The 26,486-nt window shown below is 44.1% G+C and overlaps 1 protein-coding gene across 7 annotated transcripts; it reads right to left on the bottom strand.

Annotated features, from left to right (window-relative positions):
• Nucleotides 1-84: 84 nt before the first annotated feature.
• LOC115170559 (paralemmin-1) lies at nucleotides 85-26,486 on the bottom strand. 7 transcript variants are annotated; one of them, XM_029726815.1, is made up of 11 exons: nucleotides 26,050-26,486; nucleotides 13,284-13,409; nucleotides 13,013-13,141; nucleotides 11,577-11,631; nucleotides 10,034-10,085; nucleotides 8,292-8,372; nucleotides 6,547-6,623; nucleotides 6,231-6,309; nucleotides 2,784-2,811; nucleotides 2,464-2,547; nucleotides 85-1,836 (listed from the first exon to the last, which is right to left on the bottom strand). In XM_029726815.1, the coding sequence occupies exons 5-11, from the start codon at nucleotides 10,076-10,078 to the stop codon at nucleotides 1,484-1,486; spliced, it is 747 nt and encodes a 248-aa protein (XP_029582675.1). In that variant the 5' UTR covers nucleotides 10,079-10,085; nucleotides 11,577-11,631; nucleotides 13,013-13,141; nucleotides 13,284-13,409; nucleotides 26,050-26,486; the 3' UTR covers nucleotides 85-1,483. The 7 variants fall into 7 exon arrangements, with proteins under 7 accessions (XP_029582675.1, XP_029582677.1, XP_029582676.1 ...); XM_029726817.1 differs by having other exon boundaries at nucleotides 13,099-13,141; XM_029726816.1 differs by lacking the exon at nucleotides 13,013-13,141.

Raw genomic sequence — 26,486 nt, 5'->3', positions numbered from 1 at the left:
ATAAAGAGTCATATACATGAGCGTCCTGACAGGAATGTTGGTCCTGCTGATCAAAAGGAAAGAACGAGACAAACAAAAATCTTAAGAATATGAAATATATTTTGTTTTGATAATCACACACACATTCCAGTTTTTTATCCACCTTCATTAACAGACATGGCTAAATCAAAATTCAACTATCAAACACACTTACACATACAAATCACACTGAATAAATTTAATGGCAACCAACCCTTCTTTAACAGACTGTTTTGGTCACTGACGGAATACAGTATCATATTCATAACCATAACATTTGTATTACTGATGAGGACACTCTAAAAGTAGAGAACAAAAGGGTTAGTTGCCGTTGAAATTGAAATAGGCACATCAGAGATTAAGGCACATCTGAGATTAATATTTTAAAATCTATTTCCAAAAAGAAACAGATCAGTGGTTGTTGTATTCTTCATTTATTCTTCATATTCTTCATTCCTAGAGGACATAGTGCTGAGTACTTTTTTTGGCTAATACAACCAATCCCAAAGGCAGAGGAGCGTGAGATGAGTGCTGCTGGGATTCTGGCAGTAAAACCTAGTGGCATTACTCAACTGTGTCCAGCAGGAGGCAGAAGGGCTTTGTAACAGTCACACTGGAGTCTGTTCACAGAGGTGTTTGAAGAGAAGAGGATAACAGTAAACACTCCATGACACAAGCCATGTGGGACGGTAGTCTCAGAGGACACCAGTGACATTTTAGATGAGGAGCAAAGGCACGCTTCTCTGGAGCACATCCTGTGCAATTTAGACAATGTTGTAGATTTAGGCCAAGTATACAGACCATTCATCATGAGGGGCATAGCTTAGAGGAATGGGGGGGTGATGCTCTATCATGTGCAGAATCACATGATAGAGCAGCGCTTGGTATTGTGTTTGGATGCCCTCTTTCCTGTTTCCTCGGCTCTGTAGCGTGGGGTTGGTCTGGGGGGATCATCCTCATGTCCCAGATCCTCAACCTCTTCCTGAGTGTAGCCCAGGATGACAGGTGGGACAGGGCCCTCCACAAAGACAACCAATCCACTCACGTCCTCCTCATCATCCTCATGCCCCACAGCCTCAACCTTTTGCTCAGTGTAGCCCAGGAAGGGTTCAGTCTCAGACCCAAGAACCGGAGACTGAAGAACAATCTCCTCCTCACCCGCGTCAGAAATGATCACCCGCTCCACCTCCACCAACTCTCTATCATCCTCATGGCCCAGACCCTCGCTCTCTGACTTTACCTCAGTGTAGCCCAGGAAGGTCAGTGTGAGAGTGCCCTCCACAAGGTCTACCTGACCTACTCCTGTCTCCTTGTCCATCTCATCATCCTCACAGCCCAGATCCTCAACCTTTTCCTCAGCGTAGCCCAGGTCGGTCAGTCGGATAGGGCCCTCCACAATTTCCACCACTCCTATTTCTATCTCCTTGTCCATCTCATCATCCTCATGCTCCACAACCTCAACCTCTTACTCAGTGTAGCCCAGGGTTGTAGGTGTGGCAGGGTCCTCCACATTGTCCACCTCCTCTTCCATCCCACCACCAACCTCTATCTTCTCCTCTGCCTTCTGTTGTGGTACAACTGGGATCTCATCCAGCAGCACTTGCATCCCAACATCGTTGATGACACTAAGGAGCTGTCCCAGCTCCTCAGCAGAAGGCTGTCCCTCTGCCCCGCCGACGTGGTGGACGCTCTTCCTGCTGTCATTGAACACCGTCTCCCCCAAGGCCCTGGGTGCTCCAGACACGGGCACCACAGACCTGATCTTGGTGACCCCTGTCTTTGAATCCCTCTCCACCTGCACTGTAACCATCCCCAGCACTGCAACACAGAGGGAGAAATTATCCAGGGCAATATAACAGTCAAGTCACTATATTTGGAATGATGGTCAGAGCATGGATTACCTGGGCTACAGAAACATAAAATATTAATGTTATATTCTACCCATACCACCACTCAAATACTATCAATATAGCCTTTCCCCTAAAGCAAGGCCTACATTACCAGTAGGTGAAGGGCGAGGAGGCACATTTTTGTGGCATATGTCAGAACCCAGAGCCCTTTGCTAATGTCAGCCTACACAACATGAGTAAACAACACAAGGTCAATGTGCAGGCTCACAGTGCACAACCCAGTACCCTTTCCACTCTCCATAGCCCCCAGCATGCATAAGAAATGTACCAAGAGAAACAAAGTGGGCTAAATATAACTATCGCCTGCATTCTGCTCCAGCCCTTCAACCCAGCCAGCCACATCGTTAAGCCGTACCCTGGAGGCAAAACCCAGCCACAGGAACAGATATAGAGAAAAATATGGAGAGAAATATGGTTTCCCTCATTGCGAAGGTATGTATAGATTTTCACTGTGGCTGGGGCCGTCCCAAATCAATGGTGTGGATGATGATGAGCACTATCACATTTCTGTGGTGGAATCCTCCCCAAACAGTACCTGATCGACCTTCCAGTCCATTCTCATGGATAACCCTCTCCATTACTGGCCCAGAGAGCTGACCCCCAGCAGCTCTGATGATGTCTAAAAGATGAAGATACAGTGAGCTAATACAAAGCCATTGTACTTTCCATATACAAATGCTAATGTGCTGCAATTATAAAACAATCACAGCTGTGGCTTCATTCTGTCACCCTGATTACATTAGTGTCAGTCAGAAAGAGATGAAAGAACAGTCACATGCAGGATGGTCTAAGAGAAAGTGAGAATGAACGAGATATCTAGGCCTAGGGCTAAAGGACCGTGCAGGTGAAGCTTACCTTGTATCCCACCCTCTTCAATGTCAGCCTATGGGGAAACAGAGGAGACCATTTTAAGTGGAACCCCTGGTCCTAACGGTCCTACAGTCACTGTCTCCTCCAAACACTTTCCTCTTCTTCCCTGATCTCTCCCAGGCCCTGCGCACTGCCATAAATATGTCACAGTAACCATTAGAGCAGTGTGGCGCTGGACTCAGCTTCGTCACACCATGAGTGTTAGAGATTAATAGAACACTTCCTTACCAAGTGTTAGTGTGAGCTAAATATGGACTATACATGAGCCTGAATGTAAAAGTTCAAGTAATGGCCAGTATATTATATACACTGAGTGTGCCAAACCCACCTGCTTTTTCCATGACACAGACTGACTAGGTGAATCCAGGTAAAAGTTATGCTCCCTTATTGATGTTACCTTTCCTAAATTAGCCATGGATGGAGATAAGGATTTGGACTTGTGGTTTGCCTTAATTCTCCGTACTGGACAATGATTATAACGGCAATTCTGATCCAACCATAAATTCTTACATTGTGTCCCTGAACTGAGAGGATGGAAGTTCAATATGTAGAAGGCTAATGTTAACTAGCATGAAAGGAAGTTAGGCTAGCGAGCAAGCATTTTAGCCAGGTAGCCTAGGGCAACAAAAAAATACAGTGTGTACTGTATGACAGAGTCCTAGACTGTTTCGTCAACAGGAAAGAGAGCAGGATGACATTGCTGTTTCTCTACAGGTAGGGTGAGTCAACATGTTTTTTCCACTTTTGCGCACAAACACACACACATCAGTACCATGGACAGCCGCATCATGTTTGGCGTATGTTGATTGGACTAAATAGTTTTTGGTATCTTTTAGTTGTCACTGTATTAGACTAAGAATAGGTGATTTGATGATGTTGAAATGTTGAAGTTGAAATGGTGCTGGAATTGTCAAGTCCTAACCATAATAAGCTGTTATTTTCTATGGTAGAGTAGGTCAGGGCGTGACAGGGGGGTTTTCTAGTTTAGTTTTTTCTACGTTGTTATGTTCTAGTTTTGTATTTCTATGTTGGGTTGTTCTAGTTTTGTATTTCTATGTTGGGCTTTGTTTGGGGTGATCTCCAATTAGAGGCAGCTGGTCATCGTTGTCTCTAATTGGAGGTCATATTTAAGTTGGTGTTTGTCCCACCTGGGTTTGTGGGAGATTATCTTTGAGTCAGTGTATGTTTCACCGCTGCGTCACGGTTTGTTGTTTTTGTCATTCAGTTTATTTATGTATTGCATAGTTTCACAGTGTAAATAAAATGTGGAACAACACACACGCTGCACTTTGGTCCGCTTCTCCTTACGACAGACGTGACAGGAGTAGTGGAGGCAGCTCCTGTTTTCTTTGCGACTTGCGGTAACTCTACGTGGTTCTAAATCAACAGTTGTTTAGTAGTCTGAAAATGTCGGAAGCATCAACTTGCTTGACCATGCTATAGGTCATGTAACTGTTTGTTACATTCAATATGCTTTGTGGACTTCACCGACAGATGTTGCTCTCAGGTTTTGTGATGATACAAAGGTGTGGTTTAATTTTTCTGCCACTGTATCTGCAAGGCATATGGCATTTTTCTGCCACTGTGTCTTCTTATTGTCTCGGCCTTAGGCCTATATATCACAGTGGCAAGGCATATGAACTAACAGGTTATAGAGCAAACAATGCAATTATCACCTTTTTCTGGCTTGGCTTCCCCAGTGATTTTTACCCACACACCGCTACTGGTGGAATGCTTTCAACACCTTGTAGTCCATGCCCCGACGAATTGAGGCTGTTCTGAGGGGGAAAGGGGGTGCAACTCAATATTAGGAAGGTGTTCCTAATGTTTTGTACACTCTGTGTATGTTCCCCTGTAGAGTTCACAGTTGGTATGGGGTCAAAGTCCTGTCAGTTAATAGCCAGACACCCTTTAGGGCTCCCCCAACGTGTAGGGCTATAATGTCACTAAATGTCAGAGCCAGTTTTCCATAGGGTAGCATACATACACTCCTACTTTAAAACAGGGGATCGGCACTTGCAATTTACTGTGGTTTGATTTCCAAAGGGAGGCAAAAACCAATTTGTTGAAAAGGTCATAACTGCATGACCAAAGGGATACTTTACTATAGAGAAGAGTGGTTTATGCTGAACATCAATCTGTAGAATCAAAGGCTTAGTGAGGAAAAAGGTCTTGAACTGCTGTAGTTGTGAAATATCGAAGCTATTTATATTACACAGTTACAAACTGAATCAGCTGTTATTAATGTAAAAACATTGAGACTATTGAGTAAAACAGCCCATTGGGGTAAAAAAGTATACCGAACATAAATATAAATGAAGCATGCAACAATTTCAACGTTTTTACTGAGTTACAGTTCATAGAAGGAAATCTGTCAATTGAAATAAATTAATTAGGCCCTAATCTATGGATTTCACATGACTGGGCAGGGGCGCAGCCATGCATGGGCCTGGGAGGGCATAGGCACACCCACTTGGGAGCCAGGCCCTGCCAATCAGAATGAGTTTTCCTCACAAAAGGGCTTTATTACAGACATAAATACTCCTCAGCACCCCCACTCCCCCTCCTCAGATGATCCCGCAGGTGAAGAAGCCGGATGTGGAGGTCCTGGACTGGCTTGGTTACGTGTGGTCTGCGGCTGTGAGGCCTGTTGGATGTACTGCCAAATTCTCTAAAACGATGTTGAAGGCGGCAACAGCTCTGGTGGACATTCCTGCAGTCAGCATGCTAATTGCATGCTTTCTCAAAACTTGAGACATCTGTGGCATTGTGTTGTGTGACAAAATTGCACAATTTAGTGGCCTTTTCAGCACAGGGTGCACCTGTGTAATGATCATGTTGTTTAATCAGCTTTTTGATATGCCACACCTGTCAGGTGGATGGATTATCTTGGCAATGGAGAAATGCTCACTTTCCATGTTGCGTTTATATTTTTGTTCAGTATATAATGGGGTGTCACGTCCTGACCAGTAGAGGGAGTATTTGTTATTGTAGTTTGGTCAGGACGTGGCAGAGGGTATTTGTTTTATGTGGTTCGGGGGGTTATGTGTATGTAGAGGGGTGTTGTATTTATGTGTTCCGGGGTTTTGGTGTATGTTCTGGGTTTTGTGTTCTAGGTTTCTAGTTTGTATATTTCTTTGGTCTGTGTGGCTCTCGATCAGGAACAGCTGTTCATCGTTGTTCCTGATTGGGAGTCATATTTAAAGTGCTTGTTTTCACTGTCGTGTTTCTGTTTTTTCGTGTTCACGTCTTTAATAAATAATATGTTGAGCACGCAACCCGCTGCGCCTTGGTCTCATCACTACGACAGCCGTGACATGGGGAAAATCTGATAAGATATTTAATATGGCACAGAGGTATTTTAGTTGATTGAGTTTTTAAAAATCATATTGAAACTCAGGTTCTCAGAATGTCTCTGCTTTCTCCACTTGCCTGTCTGTTGCTCTGGGCATTGGTGACTGTGTAGCTTGTGGATTCAATGACCTCCACTATATCCTCTTCAGTTGGCAACCTAATAAACACACATTCACACAATGATGACCGTAACACCCCATGACACATGAAACCAACACATTAACATACAAAGCCATTCACAAATACAATACATACATACAGAGGCATGACTACAGTTCAGGGTCAGTATCAAGTGCTTTATGTAAGTGACATATAAACATCTGAGCATATCATCTCCCTCAGCCAACAGGCATGGGGAGTGATAGATTGTGTGTGTGTGCCGTGGGTGTTTCACTCTGTGTAGTTCTCAGCGCTGCGCCCAGGGACAGGCTGAGGGTTCTCGCTCAGCCACTGGTCCCTCAAGGACTTCCGCTGTGAGGAGAGATTTGGAGAGAGAGAGAGAGGGATGGAGAGAGAGAGAAAAAGGGTTGGTGACTATGACTAGGGTCTGCTATGTCCTGTGCAGTTAGCATATGCATGAAACGGCCTATGCTCTGAGCCATCTCTCTCTCAGGATGCAGCTCCCCCACCTGCCAGCTCATCCTTTCAAAACAAGCCTATTCTCTCAAATTCCCCATAGCAAAAGAAGCTAACAAAAACAAAAGCCTTCTGTCTCTATGAATACTGAAACGGTTATCCAGTATGCAGTAACCAAAACAAACAGCCCCTAGGCACAGAGCTCTGGCTGCCATTTTGGATCTCCAGCAGGATGAGTGAGGCCAAGAGCCTGGTGTTGTTTGTCTGAGAGGGAGAAACTGCCCCCAACTCCGGATCCCTCACAGGGAGGGCTCAGAGAGCCACACGTCCTCGAACCCGGGTGTAGGCTTGATCACAAGGGGTCTGATTGAGACTGACAATAATAAACCTGACCATGTTTATTTTGAGAGTGTTTGTAAATGGACCAACCTGCATTGGCTGCGACTCAGTTAGTTCCCTTTCAACCTTTGAAGCAGAAACCTTCCAGAGCCCAGAGGTACAGTAAAGGAGGGATCCTCCTTTCATTCTAACTCAGGTATGACAACACCAAGCTGAGGGGTGAACATAGTCCTACCTGGCTCCAAGCCTCATCAATTAGTCATACGACAATGTGGGGAGTGTGATAGCAAGCTAAGCCACAACAACAGACAGACAGTGGTGACAATGACACAACATTATATTGGAGTGGTGGTGACACTAAGTGGGCCTCGTTCACAACTATTTGCCAAGACAACCTTTTGGATGGAACGTATGTGACCGCTCCATGTGGACCAGTCTCTTACTGTGCTCAGAGTCAGAAATTAAATGTAAGACAGGAGGGGAAGTGAGCTGTGCATACAGAGATGATCTAACTGCTGGGCTGACTGGGAACAAGAGACTGTTCTCACACTTCACACTGAGGAAGAAGAAGGAAGCCCTGTGGCTTCAGACAACTCTCATTCCTCTGCCATGTGTAAGGCTGGTGCCGCCAGCACAGCACACATCCTCAGGCAAACCCAGTAACGTAGAGTAGACTGTTTGTGTGGGCGGCTGCCTGAGTCATATGTGTTGATGGAGAGGTTCTAGCCACTCCACCACTGATCTGACGTGAAGGAGTTAATGGGGTCCAACGGGGATCAGTGCTGGTGGTCCCAGTGGAGGAGAGAGTTACTGACAAAGATCAACACAATGCACAGCTCTCTCTCTCACTCTGACTCACTCCCTCCCTCTTTCTCTACAACCACCTCATCATTTCAGTTCCTCTCTTTCATGTGATTTCTCTCTGTTACAGAGATCATGGTAGCAGAGGTCATGGTAGCAGAGGTCATGGTTACAGAGATCATGGTAAGATGATGAGCAGAAGATAGGCGAACAGGAAGGAGGGAGAAAAAGACTGTTATACAGAGGAATAGAGAATGCCTCAGGACACCTCATGGTGTTGGGGATGTTGTCTGGTGTTATGGAGCTAATTGAGTTTATCATCACACAGGAGGGCTCCACCCTGGGCATGCGAACCAGCTGCCAGACATGTGGCTCCCTGCAACAGGACAACAGGGAAGGACAGACAGACAGATCCAGACAGACCTTGCGCTGGGCCTGCGTCAGCCACTCCTCCTCCATCTCCCTCCTTGCTTTCTCGTCGACCTGCTGCTTACGTCGCTTGTCCTGGTGATGGGAGAAGAAGAGAGAAAGACCAACAAAAAGAGAGAGATTTAGGGTTGAAGGGAGGTAGAGATATACTTATGTTTCTGAACCTAATGAGGAGCACTTCCTGTTATTAAGCATCTTAGACGTGTCACCAGAGAGACAGAGTCCCACAGCTCACACTGCTTTCAAGCTCTACTGAGATAGTCATAGTTGTCATTTGAATGATGCTAGTGAAGGAGAAGATAACAGCACAACTGCAGTACTGTACATCTTACTACAGTATAACTGAAAAGCTGTGACAGTAGATTACAGTGACAAGCCCCATAGACATATATGCTGTTGACCGGTGGAACAGCTGGTTCTTTAAGATCAAAGTGCAGAGAAACGGAGATGAAGCAGAGGCAAGGCTAGGAGCACGTGGACATGCCAGCACTCCATCTTCATCAGCTAGTCTGACAGTAACACACATATCACACATACTGTCACGTCTTGACCAGTAATAGGGTTATTTGTTATTATAGTTTGGTCAGGACGTGGCAGGGGGTGTTTGTTTAGAGTGTTTCAGGGTTTGTTGGGCTATGTGTTTATGTAGAGGGGTGTTTGTTTAGAGTGTTCCGGGGTTTTTGGTTATGTCCTATGTTAGTATATTTCTATGTTCTGGTCTTTCTAGTTCTATGTTTAGGGTTATTGGTTTGACCTTCAATTGGAGGCAGCTGTTCTTCGTTGCCTCTGATTGAAGGTCCTATATAGAGGGGTGTTTTTTGTAATGGGTTTTGTGGGAAGTTGTTTTTGCACTGCTGTGTTTAGCCTGCAAGACTGTCAAGCTGTCGTTCGTTTTCTTGTTTTGTTATTTAAGTGTTCAATAAAAGTTTAATATGAGCACTCAACCCGCTGCGCCTTGGTCTACTACATACAACGACCGTTACACATACTGCACATTCATGTTCTGTTAGGAGGAGCGGTTCACTCCCATACATTAGCACCAATCCAGGCCTGAGACAGGAAACCACCACTGCTATCCCTTTGGACTTCTCATAGTTTCCCCAGAATCCCTCCTTTCAAAAGCAACTGCAATTAGATTAGATTACACTAAACAGAAGGGCTAATTTAGATCAGAATTTAATTAATGATTTTGGTCTAACCTAATTCAATAAGAACTGTGTTGGGGTATAACATGTGGGAGTTGGCTAGACCCAACTGCATCAAAGAAAGACAGGATAAAGCATGGAGGGAAGGTATGAGCATTGTGTGTGTGTGTGTGTGTGTGTATTTCTACTGTCTCTTAATGCTCAAGGTCCCTGTAGTGTTTAACCCTGCTGATGAGGTCAGTAGTGGCCCTGAAGCAAACGCCATGCAACCCAATTGAATTATTCAAACATTGAAAGACCTGGGGGAGAGCAGGTATGTGATGTGGATGTACATGGCTGGGGGAAATATCCATCATATAAGCATAATGTATAGTACATGTCAATGTGCTCTGTGTGGGTTGTGTGCCTAATGTTAGAATGCCTTTAACTGTGTTGACTTCTGCAGAATGTGAGGTTAAAAACGGTAACTATTTACAGATCACTGCTTTGATGCAGAGTAAACGTCTCACTGCCCTGACCGTTGTTGTGCGTCTTTATCAATGCACAAGTTCAAATAAATTCATAACGTGGAACTAAAACCCTGAGACTCACCGCTATAGCATGCACTCTCTGCTGGTACTTCTCTGCCTCGTCCATGTTGGGTCTACAACACAAGAACACAGAGGAGAGTTATAGTTACTTTACTCCTACAGTAGCAGTCCAGAAAACTGTTCATCATTTAAATGAAACTCAATTATTAAAAGTTATTCCACACATATTTAGCGAAAGCGCATAACTGATTTTCAATTCCCCTCGCTGTGGGACAGTGGATGAGAGAGTGTGATGATGTGATGCCAGATCCTAGATCAGTCATATATCAAAGCAGTGCAGAGGCTTATCATGGAGAGACTGCTACACTACTGTATTCTGTCATGTACTGGGTCCTTTGGGTGTTGTCCTGTCATCCTTCAAACCACCAACTACATGCTCATATTATTATACACTTTCCACAGAGGTGACTGGAAAACTGCCTGTTAGCAATATCTGCACTAGAGATGATTACTACATAATTCTTATATAATTATTTAAACCCTAAATGAGAGAGCAGAGAGGAACTGGGAGAAGGGAGAGCACATAGCAGCATTTGATGCTGAGTTGCTGAGCTCCCAACAGTAATAAGTCTGACTGAAATTAAAGGAATGATGGATTCCTGGAGCAGCAACCTCACACACAGAGATAAAGTGTATGAGGAGAGGGAGTAAAACAGAGGCTGTGGAGAGGACTATGGATCAGTTTGGCTTACAGTAAGAGTGGCAGGGCAGAGCTGGTCTCAGGAGATATATTAGGTTCACACTGTCTTTCCCCCTCTGTTTTCACTCCAGTCCTATGTTATCATTAACTGTAAATAAAACGCTATAAACCAACCTGTCACAGCTTTGATCACTGACATGACAATGACACTAGTCCAGAGTGTACTACAGAGTGTACAACAGTACAGAGTGTACTACACAGTGTACTACAGTACAGAGTGTACTACAGAGTATACTACATGACAGAATGTACTACAGAGTGTACTACAGAGTGTACTATAGTGTACTACAGTACAGAGTGTACTACAGTGTGCTACAGTACATAGTGTACGACAGAGTGTACTCCAGTACAGAGTATACTACAGTACAGAGTGTACAACACTAGAGTGTACTACACTAGAGTGTACTACAGTGTACTACAGTACAGCATGTACTACAGTACAGAGTGTACTACAGAGTGTACTACAGTACAGTGTACTACAGAGTGTACCACAGAATGTACTACAGTGTACATAGTGTACTACAGAGTGTACTACAGTACAGAGTGTACTAGAGTGTACTACACTACAGAGTGTACTACACTACAGAGTATTACTACAGAGTGTACTACACTACAGTGTATTACTACAGAGTGTACTATAGTGTACTACAGTACGTACCACAGAGTGTACTACACTACAGCGTATTAAAATGTACTACACTACAGAGTTTTACAGAGTGTACTACACTACAGAGTATTACTACAGAGTATTACTACAGAGTGTACTACAGTGTACTACACTACAGCGTACTACTACAGAGTGTACTACAGTATCTCATCCTGTCATCTATTTAAACACACTTACATAAGAAGAGCTGGAAGATGCCCATTGTGTCAAACTCCAACAACTGTCAGAAGGGCTACACACACACACACACACACACACACACACACACACACACACACACACACACACATCAAAGCTCACTCTGGGAGATGGCTGATTGATTGAAGTTGCAGATGTGTTAAGCAATAAGAGATCTATTATGATTTATAGCCAATGACAGCCTTTTCATGAGAGCCGAAGATATTATAATTATACAGTATTATAATTATACAGGTTATAATTCAACCTCAGATATTTACCTTATATCTGTAAATGAATAAATATTCTATTCACATGATATACATGATTAGTATAACTAGCCTACTATGGAGAATGGTACTCGAGGCATGGGTGACTATATTTTAAGTACCGTTCTGTCCAAGTCAGATTGATACTATACAGCATAAGTGGTTAGAGAGTTAGGATGGTTGTATGGTGTCTGAGGGCTGCACAGCTACAGTGTGATATAGCCATAGTCAGCCACACAGGGCTATTGTTAGTCCCAGGTGGGCATTGTAGTGAGGGTGACAGGCGGCTCTAGAGGGGGTGTTGTATTGACGGCAGGGCTGTGATGGAGAGGGAGGGGCTGTGACGTCTCACGCCCAACACGGGGGTCATTAGTGGGCATTGTCACGGTGATGGAGTGCCACAGGCAGAGGTACATTAGAAGAGGCACAAGGGCGCTGCCAACCCGCGGGACTCTCCTTGTCTAGATGATGGACGCCTTACACATTGCCAACCACCAGTCAGCCCAGAGCCCCCCCACTCACTAGGACACCCCAGTCCTTCTGTGTCTGTCTGTGTATGACTGGCTGCTGCTGCTACCCTGGAGAGAGAATACCACTTTGTTTGTACAGTCTGGAGGTGACTGAGATGAGTTATGATTTGGGGGTTTGGGGGGGGGGGTGTTGCTTTGGCAGTCGAGCTCCTGTTTCTAGACACCATTTGTCGCATGGTATTCTCCTGGGAATCAGCAAATGTGATGTGTGCTGCTTATCATATGAGCCCACACTCCTTAGAGAGAGAGAGAGATTTCCTGGGAGGACGTCAGGGGACCGGACATTCCAGGGAGCTTCCCAGGGTTTCTGCTTAACTTAAATGTAACTTCCCAGGAGAAATGACTAGGGCCAAAGGGACAGAAACTTTCCATGCATCAAATGTCCCTGTACACTGTACTGTAACTCAGCCCCTTGAGAGACCCTGACCTTAAAGAGAGAGATAGAGGAAAGAGAGACACCTGGGTCCTCTGTGACCTGACCTGGACTGAGGGTAAAACATAATGTACTTCCGACAGCTACAAATCGAGCACTTAAGCCAGAGTCCCTGCAACCCTTTTCCACTGAGGGGAGTCTTGGAGCGGGACCAAAATGGAATGGAAGCACAGACACAGAGGCTGGCGTGTGGGTGTCCCTCACCTGTCCTCTCTCTCTCTCTCTCTCTCTCTCTCTCTCTCTCTCTCTCTCTCTCATCCATCCGTCAGCAGAGAGCGAAGTGCTCTTACGGAACATGGAGTGCCCACTCAGGCTGAACTGATTTCTCTCCAGCTGTGGGTGAGATCCAGGGACGGAGTGAGTGTGTTGTGTGTGTCACATTGAGTATCTCACAGGGGGACACAGATAGTATGTACAGATAGGTGGGGGTGTAGATGGGTGGGTGATGTGTGTGTGGGAGAGAGCTAGATCTGACCTGTGTTTCTCAGCCACAAACAACTGCAAGACGTCTGACAGCCAGCACCTTATCTTCTCCAAGGGGGTTGGAAATCTCCTCTGTCTTTTCCACTTAAGGCACGGCTCACTGAATGTGACTGTGAGACTGGAGGGGGGAGAGACACTGGGAGATATTTACACCAGTAGCACAGCAGGAGGCACATTCTGTAGCCTGACACCATACAGTACAGTATACATTACTGATACATACAGAAATAGTTGTGTACAAGAAAGAAAGGCTTTACACATTCACTATTACTGTAATCACTATGCTGTATGAACAATACTCAAGAAGAGCACTGCCCATATGTTTGGAATGGTGGGTGGAAACGTAGGGGAAAAGGCAACATGTAAATGTTGCTCCTCCATAGGGAACCCAGTTTCTCACTGTGTGGAGGATCAGGATAACCTCACCCTGGAATCCTAACTATGTGGATGGGTTCTGGAATGGATCTCTCCCTGGAGCTCCCCATGGACTCACTGTGGGGGAGACCAGACCAGCCCAGGGATGGAGGTCAAATGTTCTCCAGGATTTCTGGTATACATTAAGTTGAGTGCCAGGAGTTTTTCCCTGGCTGTGTGATCTGACCAGGAAAGACTTGGCCTTAGTTGTGACTATAACTAGGGCCCAGATTTTTTCTGGCCAGGTCTCATGATCTGGAAATAACTCCTGGCACTAAATGCATCGTAATCGCAATCGTTATTGTAAATACAAGAAATGGCCAATCTGGTCTGGCCACTATGGTCTTCATGGCACATCCAGTCCACAGAGTGAAACAAACTCAGACCCTGCCACTTAGCCATATTCTACATGGGGGTGAGAGTCAGCCAGTCCAGAGAGAAAGCGATTCTCTGTCCCAGAAACCAGTCATGTACAAAAGTTACGCTGCTCTGCTCCCTAATGTATAATTCAGCACTAGGAAGGCATTCTATCTGTCCTCCGGAATCGACTTGGTTTTTAAAGTTACTTTCTGTGTTGTTTTCCAAGTCCTCCTCTACTTCCTGTTGCTGAAAGCATGGATTAAATTGTTTATACTTTTGGTTGTTAATAAAGTGCAAGTACTTTAAGTCGTTGTGGGTGTGCATGTCTGCATGTCTGTATGCATTTGTTTGTTTGTGTGAACCTGTGAACATGCGTGTGTTTGGTAGATTGAGTGCTGAAAGTATAGGGAGCCGTAAAAGTGACAGAATATGAGTGGAATCAGAAATATTTGATTTGAATGCCACAGAAGAATAACTCACAGAACATTCTTCCCCAAAAGCAAAAGCAGGTCTGGAGGAGGAAGCTCACAGCTCTGTGACTGATGTGACGGTGAGAACTCTGGAGATGTGACAACAGTATAAGCTCCCAGTGAGATTCTGGAGGTTATCATGAAGCCACACATCTCTCCTGCAAGGTCACAACTGTAGTTTTATTCACATCCAAAACATCTCTAAATGGAATGTAAGGCAGGGATCAGGGAGATAATTGGGCCTTAGCAGAGGTGTTCACCCAGCAACAATATTCATACACCAGTAACTATGGGATGTCCTGAACTCTGTAACCAACACCACCATTTCCAGGAACAGAGGTGCAGCTAACATTCCAGTACAATGAAGTCAACTAGAGAATACAGCAAGTTCCATCGGAATCACTGTTGTCCAGACATACTGTAGACTGTCGTACTGTACTAGGCTGAGTCAAGACAGGAGAGCCCCAAACCTCCTCAGCCTGGCACAGGATGGGCTGCTAGGAGCCAGGACTTCCAGGACTGGTAGGCTTTACTCAGCTGAAAGCACACAGCTTAGCAGGGGAGACTGACTCACATTAATGGTCTCTCTGTCAGGGACTTCCATATGGGCCACACACACACACACACACACACACACACACACACACACACACACACACACACACACACACACACACACACACACACACACACACACACACACACACACACACACACACACACACACACACACACACACACACACACACACACAAACACAAGGAAGCTCCTGCCATGTTGAGGCCCAGATTGCAGGACATGTGTTTGTTGCCTATCAAGCATTTGCATTGTCATTGTGGGTTACTTCATCATTGGGTTCAATCACCATCAGAGCTGTGCTTGGGGGCACAGATGGCTCCTGTGTGCTCTGTTTGTTCGTCTGAGCCTCTCTGTCAACGTCTCTAATTAGAATAAGGAGAAACAGTATGCTGCTTCCCAACAGGAAGTAAGATGCAGAAATACAATCCATTTAACTTCACAAGAGCTCACACAGGAGCTCCGCCTATCACGTGCACACACACCCACACTCACTAACACACACACTTCACCAACTTTCCCTGGCAAACACACTTGGATGTAAATGCTCTCTCACTTCTTAACAGTTTTCCTAGAAAGAGTACTGAACTGTGTGCCGTTTAAATGTGTGCCGTTTATACTGAACAAAAATATAAACGCAACTTGCAAGTGTTGGTCCCATGTTTCATGAGTTGAAATAAAATATTTTCCATATGCACAAAAAGCTTATTTCTCTCAAGTTTTGTGCACAAATTTGTTTATATCCTTTGCCAAGATAATCCATCCACATGACAGGTGTGGCATATCAAAAGGCTGATTAAACAGCTTGATCATTACACAGGTGAACCTTCCACAGATGTCTCAAGTTTTGAGGGAGCGTGCAATTGGCATGCTGACTGCAGAAATGTCCACCAGAGCAGTTGCCAGATAATTGAATGTTAATTTCTCTACCATAAGCCGATTCCAAAGCCATTTCAGAGAATTTGGCAGTATGTCCAACTGGCCTCACAACCGCAGACCATGTGTATGGCGTTGTGTGAGCGAGCGGTTTGTGAACAGAGTGGCCCATTGTGGCGGTGGGGTTATGGTATGGGCTGGCATAAGCTACTGACAACAAACACAATTGCATTTTATCGATGGCAATTTCAATGAACAGAGATACCGTGACAAGATCCTGGGGCCCATTGTCATGCCATTAATCCTCCGCCATCACCTCATGTTTCACCATGATAATACACAGCCACATGTCACAAGGATCTGTACACAATTCCTGGAAGCTGAACATTTCCCAGTTCTTTCATGGCCTGCATACGAGACATGTCACCCATTGAGTATGTTTGGGATGCTCTGGATCCACGTGTACGACAACGTGTTCCAGTTCCTGTCAATATCTAGTAACTTCAAACAGCTATTTAAGAGTTGTGGGACAACATTCCACAGGCCGCAATCAACAGCCTGATCAAATCTATGCAAAGGAGATGCAAAGTGTCACGCTGCATGAGGCAAATGATACTGACTTTTTCTGATCCACAACCCAATTTTTTTAAAGGTACTTGTGACCAACAGATGCATATCTATATTCCCAGTCATGTGAAATTCATAGATTAGGGCCAAATTAATTTATTTAAATTGACTAATTTCCTTATATGAACTGTAAGTCGATAAAATCTTTGAAATTGTTGCATGTTGTGTTTATTTTTGTTCAGTATAAACGCCTGTCCTATTGTCATTGGATAAAATAGGGTGGGACCATGAGACGTGACAGTGTGGTTAAGTGTTGAGCATAAACTGTTCAAGTATTCAGTTACTACGCGATCCAAACTCAGGTGTTCCCAAACCTTTTTGTCCCGTGAACCCATATTTATATAAAAAATGTTTTGTGACCCCACCATGTAAAAAAAGTAATGCAATCAACAGCCATTGTATATTTTTTTATTATTGGGGCTATGACAGTTTATTACAAATCCGTCTGCCGGTACTTTTGACAGTATTTCAATCTGAAGGAAGTATGGTTTGAAGTAAATGAAATGCATCAGAAAGGTATTGGGAAGTTCAGAAGATCAGGGCCTGGTCTTGTCTACTCTGTTTTAATGAGTCCAGCGTGGCTTGCGGGCATGGTAGAAGGAAACAGAAGACACATACAGTACATGTTTCAGAAGAGACATACATGTTTCAGGGTACTGGCATAACCCCAGTTCTATGAACCAAGTTTCTCTCCCGACCTCATTTTCAAACCAGGCGACCCCTAGTTTAGGAAACGCTGTCCCAACTGCTGTGTATGTACAGTATGTCAGGCTGCATCCTCTTCCCTGGCGTACCTACCATGCCAAATCAAAGCAATACCATGAGGTGACTGAACCTAGCAATAGTTAATGGGAACAGTCCAGGTTACAAAATGATCAGATGCAGCCAATGCTTGCACCCCACCCCCATCCTCCACTGTATCCATACACATGGATACACATGGACACATGCACACTTGGCTGCATAAACAAGCAGGCAGAAACAATGTGCTCTAGATTGCATGAAGTGTTACTGTAGTCTCTGCAGCAGCACATTGTGTGAATGGAATATTCTGCACAATGAGGGCCGAGAATACACAGTGTTGACTCAGGAAAAGTTCTCATCTCATAAATAGTTAAAAAGCTGGGCTTTTAAAAGAATTGGTTAACCTGTGCCCTGCAAGTTTGGCGGTCTACAAAATATGCATTCAGGGAGGTGGAAACGTGCTTTTCTGGGCTGCCTAGTACTTAATAACTATGGCTCTGGCCTGGAGAATGTGGCCTATAAGCATGCCTGGTCAACTTTGAGATGAACCTGCTCTGAACCTACACTGAACCTGCTCTGCTCACATAGACTTCTCTCTACCTCTACCCCTACATTTGGGCGGCAGGGTAGCCTAGTGGTTAGAGTGTTGGACGAGTAACTGAAAGGTTGCAAGTTCAAATCCCTGAGCTGACAAGGTACAAATCTGTCGTTCTGCCCCTGAACAAGGCAGTTAACCCGCTGTTCCTAGGCCGTCATTGAAAATACGAATTTGTTCTTAAATTACTTGCATAATTAAAGAAAAATAAATACACCTCATCCTTTACACTGTTGACCATTATCATCATGTTATACAGTTCCATTAACAGCAGAGTTGTCATCACTATGGAGAGAAAAGCCATAGCACAATGAGTTAAAGCTGGTGAACCTTACCTTACTTTCAGCGATTCAGCTGTTCTAGTCCATGATCAGAATGAAACTACCCACAATAACCAATCAACATTACGGCATTACAGCAATTACTGTCTGGCCGGCAACATCAAATTTGAAAGGCCTAATCCTCATACAGTAATAAACACTCTAGCAATATAAGTAATGAGCAATATAACTACTGACCTTTCATTTACTGCTGCTTAAAATGACAGCTAGGTCACACTTTTGAGCTGAGGCTGGGGTCCTATGTTGCTCAGTTGGTAGAGCATGGCAACGCCAGAGTTGTGGGTTTGGTTTGATTCCCACGGGGCACCAGCAAGAAAATGTATGCACTCTCTACAGTAAGTCGCTCTGTATAAGAGCATCTGCTAAATGACTAAAATGTCAAAAAAAGAAAAGAATGTAAGGCCAAAGTGTGCTTGTTGAGGAAGTTCGAGGTGTAGCTGTCAGTACCTGTGCCCTGCAGGAGGCCAGGTTTAGGTTTCTGTGGAGCAAACCAAAATTGGTTCTGTAAAGGTTCCCAGTACATTTGTTAGGTTGTGGCAAATGTTCTCTTAACACAAAAACTGTCTCGTTGTGATGATTATAGAATGTTTGTATAAAACACTTGCCTGATGTTCCTAGTACACATTTAATCTGTTCCCAGAATGTTTCATGATATTGTGTGGACATTATAAGGGTTCCCAAAACACAAAAACTGTCCACTTGTGATGATTATTTAAATGTTTCTATTAGGTTGCAAAAAAAAAATGTGCCTGATGTTGCAATAACACTCCCAGAACAATTATTTTGTTTCTTTAAAAGTTCATAAAACATTTCTTTAGGTTGTGGGAACATTGTGGGGATATGACAAGAGATAGGTTCCTAAAACACAAAAACTGTCCATTTGTGTTGACATTCAGATAATGTTTGTATCCGGGTGCACAAAACATTCCTTTGATGTTGCAAGAATGTTGACAGAACAGCCTTTCTGATTTCTTTAAAGGTTCCCAGAAAATATAATTAGATTTTGGGAACAGTGTGGGTGCATTACAAGAGATAGGTTCCCAAAACACAAAATATGCATGGTTGTGATGAAATTCATACAATGTTTAAGTTAGGTTGCACAGGACATTCTCTTAATGTTGTAAGAATTAAATAAGACAGTTTTTATGACATTCGTAGACTATTCCATTAATGTTAACGAACGTCATAAAAACAGACTCATTGCTGCAACTCCCCAACAGGGCTCGGGAGGCAATGGTCGAGTCATGCGTCCTCCGAAACATGAACCGCCAAACCGCACTCCTTAACACCCGCCCACTTAACCCGGGAGCCAGCCGCACCAATGTGTCGGAGAAAACACCATTCAACTGACGACCGAGGTCAGCCTGCAGGCGCCCGGCCCGCCACATGAAGTCGCTACAGCGCAATGAGCCATGTAAAGCACCCCGGCCAAACCACCCCCTAACACAGACGATGCTGGGCCAATTGTGCACCGCCTTATGGGACTCCTGATCACGGCCGGTTGTGATACAGCCCGGGATCGAACCCGGGTCTGTAGTGATGCCTCTAGCACTCTAGCAGTGCCTTAGACTGCTGCACCACTCGGGAGGCCCTTTCCAAGGATATTTACCCCCCACACACACTCCTAAATATGAGCCTTTTTGCAGACAAGCTGATATTCAGTCCCATAGACACTCAGATCCCCTATGTACTTGAACACTAGTTAATAGTTCACTGTTCTGACTGGTTCTTTCATTCAGCTGACAGCAGCACTGATCTCTGACCCTTTCACGACGAAGGTCATTGAAAAGCCTGCTCACGTCTCGTCTTCACACATTCCAGGCAGTGAGATCACATTTACTGTACACACAGAGACAGTAAGAAGGCAGCAGAGAGCAGAGTGTACACAATGTAATCTCCTGTATTCTCCTAGTCTAGTAAAGTCACATGATGTCTTGCTGTTGTACCCTCTGTAGGATTTCCACCTCCTTCATAGAAACAGGCTGCTCGTCGAACATCTTATTCCAAAATTATGGGCATTAATATGGAGTTGGTCCCCACTTTGCTGCTATACCAGCCTCCACTCTTCTGGGAAGGCTTTCCACTATATGTTGGAACATTTCTGCGGGGACTTGCTTCCATTCAGCCACAAGAGCATTAGTGAGGTCGGGCACTGATGTTGGACGATTAGGTGTGACTTGCAGTCTGCATTCCAATTACTCTCAAAGGTGTTCGATGGAGTTGAGGTCAGGGTTCTGTGCAGGCCAGGCAAGTTCTTCCACACAGATCTCGACAAAACATTTCAGTATGGACCTGCTTTTGTGCATGGGGACGTTGTCATGCTGAAACAGGAAAGGGCCTTCCCCAAACTGTTGCCACAAAGTTGGAAGCACAAAACTGTCTATAATATCATTGTATGCTGTAGAGTTAAGATCTCCCTTCACTGGAACTAAAGGGCCTAGCTCGAACCATGAAAAACACCCCCAGACCATTATTCATCCTCCACCAAACTTTACAGTTGGCAATAAGCATTCGGGCAGGTAGTGTTCTCCTGGCATCCACCAAACCCAGATTCGTCCGTCAGACAGCCAGATGGTGAAGCGGGATTCATCACTCCAGAGGACGCGTTTCCACTGCTCCAGAGTCCAACGGTGGTGAGCTTTACACCACTCCAGCCGATGCTTGGCATTGCACATGGTGATCTTAGGCTTGTGTGCGGCTGCTCGGCCATGGAAACCCATTTCATGAAGCTCTCGATGAACAGTTCTTGTGCTGACGTTGCTTCCAGAGGCAGTTTTGAACTCGGTAGTGAGTGTTGCAACATAAGAGAGATTATTTTTACGTGCTACATGCTTCAGCAGTCCCATTCTGTGAGCTTGTGTGGCCTACCACTTTGCGGCTGAGCCGTTGTTGCTCCTAGACATTTCCACTTCACAATAACAGCACTTACAGTTGACCAGGGCAACTCTAGCAGGGAAGAAATTTGACGAACTGACTTGTTGGAAAAGTGGCATCCCATGACGGTGCCACAATGAAAGTCACTGTGCTCTCCAGTACTGCCAATGTTTGTCTATGGAAACTGCACGGCTATGTGCTCAATTGTATACACCTGTCAGCAACGGGTGTGGCTGAAATAGCTGAATGCACTAATTTGAAGGGGTGTCCACATACTTTTGTACATATAGTGTATGAACTGAACATAGACCAGCCTAAACACTACATGTAAACAAATACATGCAATCATTTACACATGTGAACCTGACCCGAACGCAGACATCCTGTACATAGCACAAATGCGCTCAACCATGCACACAACCACATAAGGACAAGGCCTGCTGTCATGCACATAGTCTAGAACTCAAATGCAGAACTATACACATATAAGGACCACATATACAAATACATTACGCAACACTAATATGTCCTCATTCTGTCCTCCCCAACAGTCGGTAAATCGTATCTCATTCTATCTATGCACATCATATTCCACTTAATCCTTGTTTATTCTGTATAGGATAAGGCTCACGCACATCTGATAAATCATGGCGTCCAGTTCATCACACCGTGTGCTCCTCCACAGCTCCCTGATCCAGTTGGAGAAACAAACAGAAGACATAAGCTGTTGTTGTTCCCTAGCTACGTTGTTTTTAGCCAACGACCCTGCAGCCTCTCTCTCCTCTGCCTTAACACCATTACATCGTTAGGGAGGGACGATTACATCATTTGGGCGGAATATGAGGAATATATATTAATGGTGATGTCTTTTCCAGTCAGATTAGAGATGAGGTCATGTTGTTGGTATGCGTGGCTTTGTCATGTGAGGATGTCAACCGCGGTTCCTTGACACAGCTTGGATTATGAAAAACAGATTGTCAATTCAAATGTGTAAACCCTTTGGAAAATAGTGTGTTCAGCCTGTCACAAGTACTTTACACTCAATTTACTCTTTGGAAAAGGATATTCAATGCACAATTCATATATTTTTCTTCTACACCTCACTTGACAAGTACTTTCACTGATTCAAATTCAGCATAAAAACAGCAATGGAGAAAAAGCATTTCAAACCAATTTTAGGTGTTTCCAGAGCATTCTAATGCAGCTTCCTGAAATAGCTCAATGTCTCTTGGTAGAGGTTACAATTTAAGCACTTTAACAAAAACAATTGGCCTTGTCAATGTACAGTGCAAGTCTAATGAGTACATGGCTCCATAACGGGAAAGAGCATTCATCAAGCACTTAGCCTCACTTGCCAGGCTTATATTTTAGCTCTGCATTGTTGGAATAGGAGCCGTAAGTTATTTATGAGGCAGCACTAGAGGGAAAGGGGCCCAACTATAGTCTTATTGAAGGGTAATTAGTTCCATGTTATCTCCCACTCTACACTCAAAGACTTGATCATGGACACTGTTACTGACACTTGTGGATGCTTCGCGTGATGTATTGTTGTCTCTACCTTTTTGCCCTTTGTGCTGTTGTCTGTGCCTAACAATGTTTGTACCATGTTTGTGCTGCTACCATGTTGTGCTGCTGCCATGTTGCTACCTTGTTGTTGTTGTGTTGCTACCATGCTGTGCTACCATGCTGTGCTACTATGCTGTTGTTGTCTTAGGTCTCTCTTTATGTAGTGTTGTCTCTCTTGTCATGACGTGTGTGTTGTCCTAAAAAATGATATCCCAGCCCCCGTCCCCGCAGGAGGCCTTTTGCCTCTTGTTAGGCTGCCATTGTAAATAACAATTTGCTCTAATTTGACTTGCCTAGTTAAATAAAGGTTAAAAAAAACTAAAAATAGATTAGATTGAGGCAGAATGACCAGCCATTGTCTGATGAGCCTCCAAATGTCAATCCAAATCCTACACATCTGTCCTCATATCCCTTGGGCGTACTTTGAATGAATTTGTGTACAGTATAAATACATATTCAAAATCTGAAGTATTGCATCTTGAATTTTGTGGCAGTCGAGGTCCTTAGATGTTACAGAGTCATTGTAACAACACGTTGTCCAATCCATAACGCTCAGCTGTGTCATTTAGGCGGAGGTTCCTTTCAACAGAACACCACCAAACATAGGACGGCCCACGTCATGTCAGAGTTGGATGGTAAATGTTCCAATAAATGTTGATTTATGGTCCCTTACCAGCCATTTCCCCGGCAGTGGCATCCATCCAAAAGTGGGTCACGTGAAAGTAATGGGGGCTGTGGAACAGGACAGAGCAACCCCATAAATAATAGAGAAGGGAAGGCAAGGCGGTGTTAGCCGCAGCGGCCATAATCCTTTGTCTGTAATCACATTTGTAGGCCCAGCTTCATCAGGCAAATCCGTCGAGGTTTTGTGTCTAATGGTGTCTTTCCATCAAGGCATAAGTCTGATTCACGACTCTGGAGTGACAGCCCATTGTCTCCTCCCGGAACCCAGAATCCTCAGGGTTTTCTCAAGCTGTCAGCTTGTGTATCCATGGGCTACATTAAGCTGATGACGGGATGGAGATTGTGTGGGGAGAAGAGCAGGCATGGCTGAATGCAAACAGCTCAAAGCTCTCCATCAATCTAATTGTGTGAGAGACTGTGCTGCTGATATCACCAAGGAGATATCACGGAGAGCAGCACTCAAATGTGTTAATTGAGTTGACACTCGATTTCCAAATCCACGGGCAGGATTTTAGTTTTGCCTCATCTAAGGAACAGTACTGTACATTTCCACATCCATTCGATCGGCAGTAACAATCATAAAAACTACAGTACAAAAGTATTTTGCACAGTAAGCTAATTCCTCCATATCTCAGAACATCTGTTCAAGACCAGAACTGTCTGAGGTTACAGAGCAGCAGATATTCAGTATCAAACTGCATGGTTAATGTTCCTGTCTCTGGAATCCATTTTCCTTCCTGTGACTGAAGCTCTGACATTTAACTGTAATGGCTCAGAAGAACATGAACCACAGCCATATTTTCAGGAAACAGCGCTGCTTCTCTTTGAGATGATTGACAATAAGTTAGCCATGTACCAAGAGCTTCTGAAATAAGTCTCTTACCTGACGTGATGTGAAACATCAAATATTCAAGAGAGCAAAATTCACCTGCCTTTACAAGCGCAGCGCACCCCACCGCTGAAAATCGTTGGCTCTGGACAGGTGCAATGCCCTAGTTCCAACCTAATCTCGGTTAACCCAGAGCTAAAATCTCACGGAATTTGGTTACGTTTATGTAGTCTGTCCACAGAAGATTAGTTCCAACCAAACAACCAATACTCTGAATGTTTAAGGGGGCACAACCTTTTGGCACTATCATATGGTTTCTCACAATCTCTTCAAGGGAATTTTAGATGGCTGTTTTGACCTTAGTGCTTGAGATTTTACACATCGACAAGAAGTCAGGCTGCGAACCGGCTGTAAAGGCTTGACACCATAGGAGCGTAATGTAGTTCAAGATTCTGACCAGATGGAGCCACGAGAACCATCCCTTCATCTCCCTCCTCCCCCTCCCCCAGTGTTCCTCCCTCTGTGTTCTACCTAATGAAGCACTTTGCTGGAGCATGTGGGTGTCTTTAAGTGAGTCTCACCCGCCTCAGGCCCAATCTGGATGCTCATAACACTGGCAGACACTCTACACGCTGCATATTTCCCCTCTCTTTCAGAGAGCAGAGCGATGGCTTCAGACGCCGTCCACCCTAGCACCAACACTACCACTCTGATGATGTGAAATCAATATGAACATTAGTGCCCTAATCACTGCTAATGTTCTTTATGATCGTTACCATTTACTCATTCATTACAACACATTGCTTTGATATTCATATTCACATGAATATCATTATTCACATGACTATCATTATGGTAATGGGGATATTTTGCCTGACAACAAGCTTTATATTTGGTAGGTGGAGCCTGTGTCAATTCTAGACTAGTTATCTCCTATGAAGATCCTCAGCCTGATGCTGATATGTGTTTAAGCTCTGTTGCAGAAGACGTCACAGAGTAATGAGGGACTGTCTCTGTACTGCAGCATAGAGGCCAAGAGCTGGAGTGGTGGTGTTGGGATGGTGCGGTGTGGCTGGAATATAGTAGCACTTCATTCCAATTAGACTACATTTGATTATTGTGCCCTGGCTGAAAATCCCTAAGCAATTTGTCTTCTTAAGCATTGAAGCCATTTTAGGGGATCTTTGTTGCCATGGAGTAGGTTAGTTAATGAAGCGCTCACTCTTAGAGATGTGTCAGTCCTCTATGACTGACAGGATGTTTATCAGTATTGAGTGGGTCACAAAAGCATCTATTTTAAATGCACACCTTATATTAACGTGAACCAAGACATAGTCATCTCTCCTATACTAAAGGCAGGGATTTGTGTCTTTAGCTTTGCCAAAGTTCTTCAATTCAGGAATGCCCAAAGAGGACCATTTATTATTTAACATCAGGCAGTCTATTGTGAAATGATGCCAGGTACTTGGTTTTTACACTTTGAACAGGAATACAATGAAAGCTGAAGAGATTAGTTTCACATGATATTCATAATAATGTGTCATTATATTGAACCAGCCCAGTTACAACATTATAATAAGCAATGTTGCAAAACCAAAAATATATTTTTTTAAAGATCTGTGGTACAACCTCAATGTTGAATAATATTGCAAAATGGGATCCACATGGTACAACTTCATGGGATATGATAATACGAAGTTGACCCGCAGAGTGGACTTTTAAAAGAGATGATGAACTACAATAGTTTACATACAACTGAAATGAGGTGTAAAACATTTGAACAAATAGGTAAATAGCCTTACCTTGCGTAACTTTCACTCGCAGTTGGAAAGTAGAACAAGCGCACAGAAAGATATGGTTCAAGGACAGGACTCAGATTGAAAAAGTTATGAACTCTTCAATCAAATTTGACTGTATTTTCCACTTCTACGATGTGTACTGTTTGGTATGAAAACTGCTGGGAAGTTAGTAAGAAAACACGAATTCGTTTGTGGGAGCGACCACCAAGTTCAGTGAGACGTAATAGGACGCTAGAGTAGCCCACTCCATAATGAACACTTCGGCGCGCCTTTAGTTCAGGGAAGGTACCAGGGAAGAAGAATGCTCGAGACCGTTAACTACCGCAATAGTCTTAGCGTTTTACTTTCTAAAAACAGTTTTAGAATATGTCTTGCTGCCAGGATAGGTTAGCGACAAAAAAAGAAAGTGAAACGTTAACTTGAGGTCGGCTGTTCTTGGT

The sequence above is a fragment of the Salmo trutta genome, chromosome 32 (genome assembly GCF_901001165.1).
Source record: "Salmo trutta chromosome 32, fSalTru1.1, whole genome shotgun sequence".
In the NCBI taxonomy this organism is placed as follows: Eukaryota; Metazoa; Chordata; class Actinopteri; order Salmoniformes; family Salmonidae; genus Salmo; species Salmo trutta.
The sequence above is the reverse complement of the archived record's forward strand: the minus strand, read 5'-3'. Positions and strand labels throughout refer to the sequence as shown.

Coding starts and splice junctions, on each gene's coding strand:
- LOC115170559 (XM_029726812.1), bottom strand. CDS start 14,688: ATGTGTGGCTTCATGATAACCTCCAGAATCTCACTGGGAGCTTATACT. Junction 2,812..6,230: donor ATGCCCAGAGCAACAGACAG/GCAAGTGGAGAA, acceptor GTTTCCCCATAG/GCTGACATTGAAGAGGGTGG. Junction 1,837..2,463: donor TGGACTGGAAGGTCGATCAG/GTACTGTTTGGG, acceptor TCTGTGTTGCAG/TGCTGGGGATGGTTACAGTG.